We start from the raw sequence: 12,473 nt of genomic DNA on the forward strand, positions 1-12,473 counted from the left end.
GTAATTAGGCTCATAACAAGACAATTGGTAAAGATTTTTGAAGTTTTAAAATTCAGGCTATGGAAGAGGGTAATATCAACAAGTGTGCTAAATTTCATGCTGATATTGGATTAAATAGCCATCAAGACAAAAATGAGTTATTTGTGTAGAAAAAGGTGTTAAACATCCGATTTAGGCTAAATTAGACAAATGCGAGTTTTGAAATAACGGGGGCGCTCTCTAACGGTCAGTGCTACCTTAATGTGTTGCTTTGAAAGCTTGATAATACTGAGAAATAAAACGACTACATGAATAATCTTACTACTGCATTTTAACATATTCTAAATTTAGATTATACTTGTGATGGTATAGAGACAAATTATGCAAGCACATTTAAATAAAATATGTTCTTTTGTACACTATGTTTTATCATAAGGTTCGGTTAAAGTAAATACGTGGTGTGGCCATAATCTTAAACTATTACAATGCTGCTTACCTAAAATTTGCACGTGTTCCATATGATATACACTAAAACTACTTTTTCATAGTTTCGGTGTATAATTAAGAATAACTGAAACCATACTATTACATAAAACGTTTTACGTGACAGTTTTTTTTAAGTAAAGACGTATTTAGATTTTTCCCGCCCAAGACCTGTGCGGAAATACGTCACAGCTAGTAATTTATGTTTACGCCCACAGCTACACAATGAGCTTATTTGTTTGTAATTAAGCACAAAGTTAAACAATGGGCTATCTATGTTCTGCCCACCACGGGTATCGAAACCCGGATTCTATCGTTGTAAGTCCGCAGACATACCGCTGTGCCACTGGGGGGGGGAGTTGTGGAAGATTTTGATACATGTATATCTTATTAGTTTATATTTATTAGTTTATCTTGAAGTTGACTGATTTTTATTCGTTGACTGTAATTTGACTTAGAAAAGAAATGTAGCATTTTAGTGGTCTTATTGTGGATTAGTAGTAAGTTTACGAACTTACTGTGCTAAAACTTTGGAGTTCATTCCTCGCGGTAAACAGAAGGCAGATAACCAACCCACTGTTAACAAAGCATTTTAGTGGTATTTTTTTTCCATTAAGCTTTATATGTAACTTCTATATATTTAACTAAGTCATTGTGAGAAGGACTGCCCCCCCCCCCCTCTGGGTTACCCAGCGATAGATTTATGTGATTATAATATTAAAATCCGTAATCGATACCCACAGTAGGAACAGCGCAATTAGCTCATTGTTATTAAGCACATTCACACCTAATAGGATAAAAGACGTATCTTTGATAAACGAATATAATAATATTAAAAAGATCTCAATAATTCGCAAATTCAATCACGTCAAGTTTTGAAAAAGAAGGTTTGACGTTTTGAACTGAAGCAAAAAATGTGAAATTTATCAAGGAGTTTAACTTAATTTTAAGTCGATTAGAATCTTGAGTGAATGCAAAAAGTGGAATATCGTTTGATCATATACTGTAATTTTTCTGCTTAACGAAACTGGTTTGCAAGATTTGTTTTCAATACTTTATCTATGCCTCTCTCTATGCTTCTCAAATTCGACACTTTCCGAGTAATGTCGATTCCGAGTGGTCATCAATGAAAAGAAATACAAACCTGAGAAAGTTTAGAAGAATAACTAACGCTCTTAGTAACGTTACATATGGTCATCTGTCAAAAGCTACTGTAAAAAGTATTCTACTTTGTTCTGTCTATAAAAAAGCTACTGTTTTAACAATAACAAGTATTAGGACAAACATTTATCGCTAAATAAAAAAGGCAATGTAGGGCTGACTACTGAACCTGAAAATAAGAATCAAAGAAGATAAGAATGGAAGTGGACATATCACTTGATCCGGTTAATGATCATATAGCAGACTAAGCCGTCCCAACTTTACATGGAAAATAAAATCCCTACATTACTGGCTTCCCCACTTTGTCTATCGAAAGCTTGGCGTTTCAATAGTCTCAGCTTTCATCATCATACCTTTCTTTTAGCTAAATTTAAAATATTACTTTTATGACTATTTTGCAGTAGAGTAACATTTTACGACTGGAAATTCTGGCTCTATTTGTTTTGCCATTAATGTAGGGATTTAATTCTCCACGTTAAGTCGAGACGTCTTAGGCTGCGATGTGATCATTAGCCGGATCAACTGATATGTCCACTCCTATTTTTTTCTTCTTTGAACGTTATCAAGTTACCAAAACGTTCCGATTCAAGGGTTGGCCCATGAAAGATCGTGTAACCTTTGTAAGCACCCGCTCATTTCCCATCTATTTGTGTAGATAAAAACTAATTTATCCACCTATGTTTAATTCATATCTATGGATTGGACAAGAAATGAAAGCAGCCACTAATTTCAATCGTCATCATGGTTAACATCCTATACAATCACGTGTGACTAATTATTAATTTATTTATTATTAATACTATTATTAGATATTAATCACCAATTAAACTAGCAGAAACGCTGCCCTACGGGCGGCTGTTTGTGCTAGTAATTATTAATCGTAGTATTCATACCTCACTGGAAAAAAAATTGATAAAAAATTAACATTTTCTAAAAAAGGATTTTTTTCTGCCAAGTACTGCACGGGAAAAGTGTCGGATTGTGCTCTTTCGCCATACGCAACTAATTGCACCAAAAATGATTCATTGTAGAGAGCTTAAAATTTTCATAAATGTTACCGATATAAACTCTGTAATGATTTTATGTGATAAAAGTGCTACCCTTTATTAAAAAAAAACAATAGTTTTTTAAGAAATCCAGTTTTTAGTACTACATTCAAAAATTACACCAATAAAGATATAATCAAAACTTCACGTAAAGTCCTAGTGAATGTTGTGTTCTTGTTATGAGGAGAGTACGTTTATTCTATTATAAAGAAATGGTTGTTGCACATACCACAGTTATTTTTCCAATTGGCTGAATCTTGAATACCCATAGTGTGAATTTTGTTTTATGGATTTTTGTTTGTGGTGCCATTCAATAGATGGTGAAGGAGTTTTGATTACACACATAGATACTGACATCCACGCTACGTCCTTTATAGTAAGATTCGTGGGGCTTTCATCTCAGATTGGCCAATACAGCTGCCTTTCTAATAAGCAGCAGCAAGATCGAATCCGGGATCTTGCCAGTAGCTAGTCCTCCTCGTTTCTACCTTATATAACACTGACTCCTTTAAACCTCCAGACTTCAGCACCTTAACAAAAACTTTAAAACTTACATGAATAATTTGTTTGAAGCTCTCATCTATTCGTATTGTTATGAATTTATTTCTTTATATATGTATTCATATTATTAGTCACCAACATTTATAAAACAATAGCTATTACACAAGAAAATCGTTTTGGCACACTATTTATTCACTATCAGCATACACTGTTTGACTTTAAGCAAGCATCAATTTTATCTCAATCTTACGTTTACTCTTACAAACTTTCTATTTTATATTATCTATCAATAACCTTACAAACTCTTGTAGATCAATTTATACATAGAAACAACATTTCTCTTTAAAAAAAAAAGAAACTTTGTGAAAACTAATATGCAAGATTCACTAAATTAATATGATTGAGACAAAGTATTAAGTTACAATTTGAGGAGAAACATACTTGAAATAAACATTGCTGATGGAATAAAATAAAATTGAATAAATTCTTCTTCTATCACTTTTCAGTGTATACTTTAGAAAATTCAACAAATATGATTTGGCCAAGTCTTTTCATACATATATACAGACAAAAAGCAGTTATTGATCTTAAGACAGTTTGCACTATGTCTGTTAAATTCTCCAAAGCATACACAGAGTCTGAATAATGACTCTTCTGATATATAAGGTTTACGAGATACCAGCATTACCCGAGAGTCACGTTATCTTATGTAATAACAAGTGAGCCACAGTTCTTCCCTGTGACCACATCTTTTACAGTTCATTGACTAAAAAAATAAATCACTTCTACCCCAATAATAATAACAAATACAGTAAACAAAAGCCACAAACCATCAATGTGATTACGATTTTTCTATATATATACAAACCAAAAACACAACTTTTTCCCACAGTATCAATTCATTGGAGGAAGAGAGCCGAAATCTAATAGTTGTAAACATACATATTGCTGTTGAGTTTGTTTGTTAAATCACTACTAACAAAAAGAGACTCACTAAAATCTTTAAAGAAATTTCAGATATACGAGCCAACAACTCAAATACCGAGTGAGGTACATGACAACTTTTTACCTATTTAACTATCATTTTTACTTATTTGAAAAATTATGTATAAAACTTAAGTTACACATTGAAAAATCCTTATATTACAAGAAAATAAAACAGTTTCATATATGTGTGTACACACACACACACATAAATGCTCCTTTCTTTCATATTTCATTTGTTTCAGCATGTAAAAAGAAGTGGCTTTGTTTTCTGTCTTTTCAACCATTTTATTAAACAAAATGTTATGTAAATGATAATCATTGATTACTAAGTAGTAACTCTTCACAGCTCTTATAAAACTATCAGCAAGTAAAGCGATTCTTTAAAAATCTGTATTGATAAAATTACAACTAACATTGTTCAAATATCACAGTGCCATTACTCCAGTTTTTTACAAAGCCATTTCAGTGTTTATTGTTGTTGTAAGTGAAAAATATATTTGTATTTACCCTGCAGGATTGTATGATAATCGGTTATATTTAGTCTTGTAATGTACTGTTTAAATGAAAAAAATAATTAATAAAAACATTTTAAGTTGTTTTTAAACTCAAAGTGGCAGAAACAAGTTTTTGCTACATCTAATTTTTGATTAAACTTATTTTTAATTTTTTTTTCCCAAAAAATTTTTAACTAATCTACCAAAGTAAAACATTTATATTTTGACATGAAACAACACTGGGCAATTCAACCATGAAAAGTGAAATGTTCATAACTTAAATAACGGTAAATACACTTTCAAATACTTTTAACACAACCATCTTATATTTGAATATTTTATAGAAATGATCTGATTTTCCAAATGCTGTTAACAAACCAGTACTAAAATCTTTTTATAACAGTTTTTCAATCTGTAAAGTTTAGAGACACATTGTAACAAATAAAATTTACATTACAGTTTCTCTAAAACAGGGCATAAATTTAACATGATGTACATATATATTTCTTTGGTAATAGTTTATAAAACCATGAAATAACTAGTAAAATCTATAAACATAACAATTCCCGATTCTACACTAATGGATCTATTGGTTCTTTCTAGTTAGAGCCTTAATAGCTGCATCGGGATGAACACATTCACAGAAGCTACAACAATGCATCATTTAAATTGTTAGATAAACTTGCTGAGCTCACATTAGTTGACTGTTGAGGCAACACAGATACCCAGTGAGTAAATTCTAAGTAGCCATGGGGAACAACTTGATTTTCTATATCAGACAATCCAGTTTCACAAAGTTTTTTACTACTTGTTTCATTTTGTAAATGAATACAATCATTCTGGGATCTAGTTTCTTCGAGTTCCCATGTTCGATCATTGAAAATTAAAGCACTACCTTCAACATCAATGTGTTTTCTTGGCAAAGTTAAACCTTGTGACAAGAACATTCCTGGTTCTTGCTTCACACAAACTTCTAACAATTCTGGGTGTTGACGTTTAAGTTGCTTTCTTATCTTATCACGCTCCCTTTCTTTTTGTCGGAATACAGGATCTTGCCTTTTTTGTCTCAAACGTTCTCGCTGTCTCTGTCGTTCTTGAGCTCGGTACAAAGGATCAAGTCTTCTCAGTTTAAGACGCTTTCGATCAGCTTCTCTTTCACGGGCCCTAATTTCTGGATTCTGCCTCTTTAGCTGTTTTCTCTGGCGGTCACGTTCTCTTTCTTTCCGACAGTATTCAGGATCTTTTCTTTTAGTACGCATACACTGCATCTGTTTCTGTGCCCGTGTAAGATTTAGGGACCAATCTGATTTTTCACTTCCAATTACTTTCACAGAAGTCTCCACTGTATCTGCTAACTCTGTTTCTCCAGAATTCAGATGAAAAGACTGATCTTCAAGATGGTTGGATAAATTTATCATTTGATGCTGGTTATTTGCTTGAAGATGGTTAATAACATTTTCACAATTTGAGTAAAAACTTTGCGTTCCTACTTGGGGCAGTTGGTTGTACAAAGTAGGGTCATGTGCCCACTGTAAACTCTGCAGTTGCTGAAGATACATCAGCAGTTGAGTCTGCCTCTCCACAAACTCCACACTCTCATCTTTACCAGAATCCAAGTCAGAAGGATCATTCCCATTACTAAATATATATATAATTTCTATAAACTACATCCTTTGTTAATAAGCAGTTTTCTCTCTTTTTTTACTATTAAAAATTAAGAAAACACAGATAAAAATAATTTCAAAATATATATGCTTTTCGACATAAATTTTGCAGATAAACACTTTCCCATACAGTAACTCTGTAACTATAGACATATCAATATCACTTGAATGACACAAACTGGTTTTTATTAACATGAAATGTCATTTTATATTCATAAAAGTCACAATGAAAGCATTCTATGTAACTAAAATGTTCTACATGTAATTCAAATATCTTCTTGTTTATTCCTTTTCTCTAAGCAAATAAAATCTGTAACTAATCAGCTTAATACAATAGAGTTAAAAAACATACCTTTGAATACTAAATATGGTGTCTTGGTAATTTCTTTTGATGTTTGAAACACTTGTTTATTTTTTACATTTTCTGAGGTTATCCATGCAAATCTAATCAGTTTAAAATAATTATTTCAAACGTATAGATTAAAAAAAACTGCATTTTATGTTGATTGTTGACCCATCTTCATGATCTCATCTGTCACCAAATAACAAAGTTATTATTTTCCAACACTGAAAATAGATTTCTGATAGATACTTACCTATTCTAACACAAAAGCTTTTTCCAATCTTAATCTGCCCTCTATACATTAAAAAAATTGTATTCCTGCTTGACTCGCTACCTTTTATACCCCCCCCCCCTCAGTTTAAGCTGCTTATTTAGCATGCATAGTGCATGGGATGACCTTCCACCAATAGGAGCATTACACACATTCCTGGAGCAGCTGGTTCCCTCTGTATTACATTTTATGTACCTCACTTCCAAGATTACACACACCAGAAAATAGAAAAACACCAAACTTGAAAGGAAATGAGGGAAGTGTAGGACAAGAGGTAAGTTCTATTGGAAATCTATTTTCAGTGTAGGAAAATGATACAAAAGTTAGAACCCCCACATTGAGATGGTGGAGGGACCAGTATAACATAGAAGTAAGAAATTCCCCATGGAAAGTGTCCACAGGAATTGAACAGTTGTGCTCAAGAACTGAATGAAAGCACATATCAGGTGGACCACACCACTTCTGAAACAGGTATGCCCTTCATCATTGAATAAGTGAGGTGTCGTGAAACAGGCAGCATTGGGGACCAAATTACAAATGAAGGGCAATGAAAAACAGTGGAGCAAGACTCTTCCCAACCCCATTCTCGGTATTATGAGGTGGAGGACAGAGCTAAAGAATCAACTGAGTATAAACATTGTAACATGGCCAGGGAAGTGGACCGAAAACAATATATATACACGAACCCCAACCACATGTAAACAGAGTGCCATACTGCAAGCAACCAGAATTACAACGAGGAAGTAAGCAAACAGCAATCACCAGCAAACTTCCACATCAACAACAGGAGGCAAGAAGTATGCCAAACTGAACATGGAATTATGGGGCAGTGGTTGTGAATCTCAATCAACCATAAGAACAGGGATTCATCCTATAGCTGGAATTATGAGCAGGAAAAAAAACAAGATCCACTCAACCATAAGAGCAGGGAAGAAAACCATGTGTATCCGGAATAATTAGTAGGATGTGGAACATCTGCTCAACCGTAGGAACAGGATATCTTATGTGCCCAATTGGCATTACGAAGTGGATGATGTCTCCTCAACCCAACCATAGGAGCAGGTAAAAGTCATCCTGCAACTGGAATTATTGAGACAGGGAGGCATCTACTGGTCTCAACAGTAGGAACTGGTTCATCTCCCTCCCACATCAGACCTCCTGCAACAATAACCTAGGAGGAAGAAGGAGAGAGGGTTCCCAGTTTCGACCTCTTTTCAAGAGAGTGAAGAGAGAAATAATATTCCTATATGCATGCTACACTCTTGAGGAAGCCTTCATGGTCCACCACCCCAATGGCTAGGAACTGGAAAGTGGTAAGGACTCTCAAACTGTACTTGAGGAAGAGAGAGTAAAAGGCAGTGGGGGAATCCGGAGGAAAGACACAACAGCGAAAGTACAATGTATGACCTCAAAACCTTATTTTGAAAAACAGACTGTTCCCAATTTATTCAATCGAGGAAGCAGCAGGGATGGGTAGAAATCCTCTTCTGCTTTACTCATGATAGTCCAAGAGTGACGGTCCACCAAGTATGGAACAGGATGAGACAGATATAAACATATATATACCACTAGGTAAGCCACCAGTGATTTGGTGGAACACCCCGTCTCAACAATGTGTGTTACAACTGTAAAGGGAGCAGGTGCAAGTTTTATTCTTAGTATTGGTAAATTGAGGCATTCCTGACCAGGCAACACTCGCTACTAAGTGGGATCCGAATACATAACAAAAACATAAAAAAAGACCCTTGTAAGAAAAGCAAATAAAAAAAATGCCCAAATTAGTCAATATTCACCAGAGAAGGACAGAGCCAATAGTGCGAGTAATGAGATACAAAAGTATGAGGAGTAATCCACATTCCAGCCTGGACAATCTCTTCCAGAGGAACGATGAAAATAAGCCATCAGAGACATGGTGATATGTCAAACTTGACAAGAGGAGGCATGATAAAGAAAGCGCCCTTTGGAGAAAAGGGAAGAAACCACTGATCCATAGAGAATGTCTCCCAAATGTCCAAAAAGTAGTGGAGCATGGCTCTACAGGACCTGATCCCACAGGCTAGTCACTGATTGCCAACATTCGTGATAGGCAAGGTGTGGCTTGGGAGAACATGAAAGAACAATAAGATCAGTAGAAGAGGAGGAAAAAGGTTGGGATATACAATTTGCCACTGAAGATAGGGAATTAAGCAACCTGTTCACATCAACCCGGGACACTAAACAATTGGAGCGACCCCCAAACACAGTATTATGCAAGGATGGAGCAGCCCATAAGTCCCTGAGTGAAGATGGAGAGAGGCAAACCTCACAAGCACTGCATCTCTCTTCAACAGCAAATAAGCCTGATAAGCAGGGAAAGAGCAGACGAAGAGCGTCTTGCCAATGTTGATAAAAAAAAAGTGACCCAAATTCCCCCGAAATATCATCAGGGGAGCAATGAAAGGCCTCAGATAAATGGTGCATAGAAGAGAGGTAACATAAAATATTAGTAAGGGTGAGATGAATCACCAAAAAAGGGCTTGAGAAAAAGAGACTGAAGTCTCAGGATTAGAGCCCCAAAGAGGTAAAAGCAGACCTAAATGCTGAGAATCCAAATAAGAACTGGCAGAGCAATGAAAGGCCAAAGCATGTTGTTCAGAAACATGAGGGAGGTCAAGGCATACTAAACCCCAAAAGAAGTTAACAGAAAAATCGTTGAACATGAATCTTTATATCCAGGGAAGGAGAAGCATCATAGAAAACAAGAGAAACATGCAAAATACTGCAAACCAGATAATCAACAGTAGGAATGGTGTTGAAGGGCAAACTTCCTCCAAATGAACCTGAAAAGTAGACATAGCAAATGAAGGAGCAGGAAATATGTGGTCAAAATCATCATCCTCAGCTCGAAGGGGTGTCATCCCATGTGGAGAAGAAGATGAACCAGGACCCATGTAGGAAGCTAGTTCTTACCTAACTAAGGCTTATACCACATCAGCTAATAGCGTCAATCCCGTGGCTTGGGTAATAGGATTAATCATGTCTCCAGACAAAAACAGGAGCTGAAGTAGTAGTCATGTTAAATTGTGAATTCATAAAATATTAATAAAAAACTGGCAACAAACTAACTGAAAAAGTATCTACCCCCCAAAAAAAAATATATATGCAGGTTGGAAATTAAGTATCAAATCTCCATGAAACAAAACAATCAAAAACAAGCAAGAAACATGTCCGACTCTCAGTGTGCCAGTCAAGAAAGTGAGGTACATGAAATGTAATATAGAGGGAGCCAGGTGCTACAGGAGTGTGTGTCATGCTCCAGTTGGTGGAGGGCAGTCGTATGTACTATGCATGCTAAATGAGCAGCTTGAACTGAGAGAGGTATAAAAGCTAGTGAGTCAAGTGAGAATAAAATTTTTTTAAAGCGTAAGAAGGCAGATGGAGATCATGAAAAGATTTTGTGAGAGAAGAGGTAAGTATCGTATTGGAAACAATTCTTAAATAAATCAAATATCACAATTTATCAATTGTTTCAGATGTCATCAAGTTCACCAAGCGACTTTAGTAATGCAATTAACCTTGTGTTAAAAAGACTACTTTTCAAAGCAGGAATTTACTGCTGAAATGTCTTGGTCCCATAAACGTTTATTACGTTTGAAACCTTAATCAAGAATGGTTAAAACCACCTTTTTACTAAAGGCTGGTCTGAGAAATGCACAATTTTATTTTTTCAAGTTCTAGTACTTTATATTTGATGTTCTTGATGGTGTTACATTCATTAATCAAAGACTTTCATTACCCATTTCATATATATATATATATATATAAAAGAGGAAGAAGAAGAGAACCATATCATTATTTAACTTACTAATTCTGATTGAGTTTGTAAAAACAAAATTACAAGAATTGCTGACCTTGTTGTTGATGATGATGATGGGGAATCATTAACTTCTTTGTCATCTTCTTGTACTGCTTCAAGTTGATGAGGAACAGCTTCAGACATATTCAGTGATGATAATACTTTATTGGTGTTCAAGAAATCAGAGTCCCCTCTATTCAGATCAAAAGTACAGCTGAAGTCAGAAAATATTCTTGTCATTTTTTCAATAGTATTACTACCAAGTACAAACCATACAGAAAACCATTATCTGTTTTACTGACTGATTTTTTCTGTCTCCCACTCAGAAAGGGTATATATTTTGATCAATTCAGAGGAGACTTTTTGTCTTTCTACTGAATTTACATAGACCATTGTTGCAAAGTTAGGGCTTGAAACCTGCCATTCCATTATATTTCAACCAATCTAGATTATACTTTATACAATGATATGTGAAACAGCCCCCCCCCCCCAGTCTCAAAATGGACAGGTTGAAGATTTGCTCCTTACTTGCTAGTTTACAGGACTCATAAAAAATATATAATATATATATATTTGCAGCATATGTAATGCAGAGTTCTTAATCTAGGGACATTGTCTGCTTTTGTAAGAATTACAAGTTGTTGTTTTTTAACTAAAAGTGTGTTAATTCACACAATGCATGAAACTGCACATCTCATGTCAAAGAAAAGGCATTATTTTCCATAAGATTACCCATAAAGTTTTGGTCATTGGGAATAAATCTATTTACACAGAAACTGACTGTCTTACATATTATAAGATCACAATTTAGTATGCTTCAATAAATCTTTTTTACAGAAAAGGCTGAAGTTGATACTGTGGTGTCTGTCCTTCTGAAATATAAATGTTGTAGTTTACACCCCCCCATTCCCCTGCTTTGAATACATTTTCTCTCTTAAAATCTACTGTATTCTGAGGATCACATTGATTAAGATGGATGTTGAGAAAAACATATTGCATTCACTTCCAAATGTTAGACTTTATAATTTGTTCAGTATTCAGAGAGATTATGATCAAACAGGCAAAAAAAAGAACAAAAAAAGCAAAAGATTTGACTGAAAGTGACTGTATTGGGTGAAGTGAAAAACTCCTGCTATTATATCTAGCCATGACCTAGATGTAAGAGACAATTTTTTCATACAGACAGAAGTTTTTGCATAATAAATGTGCAATTTAACATTAACAAAACCTCTGTTTAAAAAATCGAAAAATAACAGCCATATGAATTTTCAACAAATCTCAGAATAAACCAGCAAAAAATTTAAACAATCTTTTTCTTCAATAACTTGGTAGCTAAAACTTAAAAATGTAAGTAAATCTATATTGCACTGATAAGAGCAAAATGTATGTAATAATGTAAAATGAGCAGGTATACTAGCCCATAATAAACAAATCCACTATATAAATAGGTAAAAAAATAAAAACATTACATATAATTAACATGAGTTTTAATATTCAAAAATATTAAAGATATATACAAATAATTAGGATATATACATATCTATTAACACTTAATGTATGAAATAATTAATCATGACACAGTTACAGTTAATTTTAAGAATAAACAAGATTACGACACTTATGATATACAACATTGTTTATTGACAAAAAGGGGACATTGATAAACGTTTCAGAATTCTATCAGATTCCATCTTCAGTATCTACTGAAG

General features: G+C 34.2%; 1 protein-coding gene across 7 annotated transcripts in view; it reads right to left on the reverse strand.

The window, feature by feature from the left end:
- Window positions 1–3,341: 3,341 nt before the first annotated feature.
- The window catches only part of LOC106474145 (myotubularin-related protein DDB_G0290005-like), a 28,250-nt gene continuing 19,118 nt past the window's right edge, over window positions 3,342–12,473 (reverse strand). For 6 of the 7 annotated variants that reach the window (XM_022402513.1, XM_022402510.1, XM_022402511.1 and 3 more), the window contains exons 4-5: window positions 10,820–10,978; window positions 3,342–6,289 (exon numbers count right to left, since the gene is read on the reverse strand). In XM_022402513.1, the coding sequence (XP_022258221.1) occupies window positions 5,299–6,289; window positions 10,820–10,978 (1,150 nt within the window). In that variant the 3' untranslated portion in view covers window positions 3,342–5,298. The remainder of the gene's footprint in view (window positions 6,290–10,819; window positions 10,979–12,473) is intronic. The other variant, XM_013934836.2, reaches the window with a different exon arrangement.

Source organism: Limulus polyphemus, unplaced genomic scaffold (assembly GCF_000517525.1).
Source record: "Limulus polyphemus unplaced genomic scaffold, Limulus_polyphemus-2.1.2 Scaffold6872, whole genome shotgun sequence".
In the NCBI taxonomy this organism is placed as follows: Eukaryota; Metazoa; Arthropoda; class Merostomata; order Xiphosura; family Limulidae; genus Limulus; species Limulus polyphemus.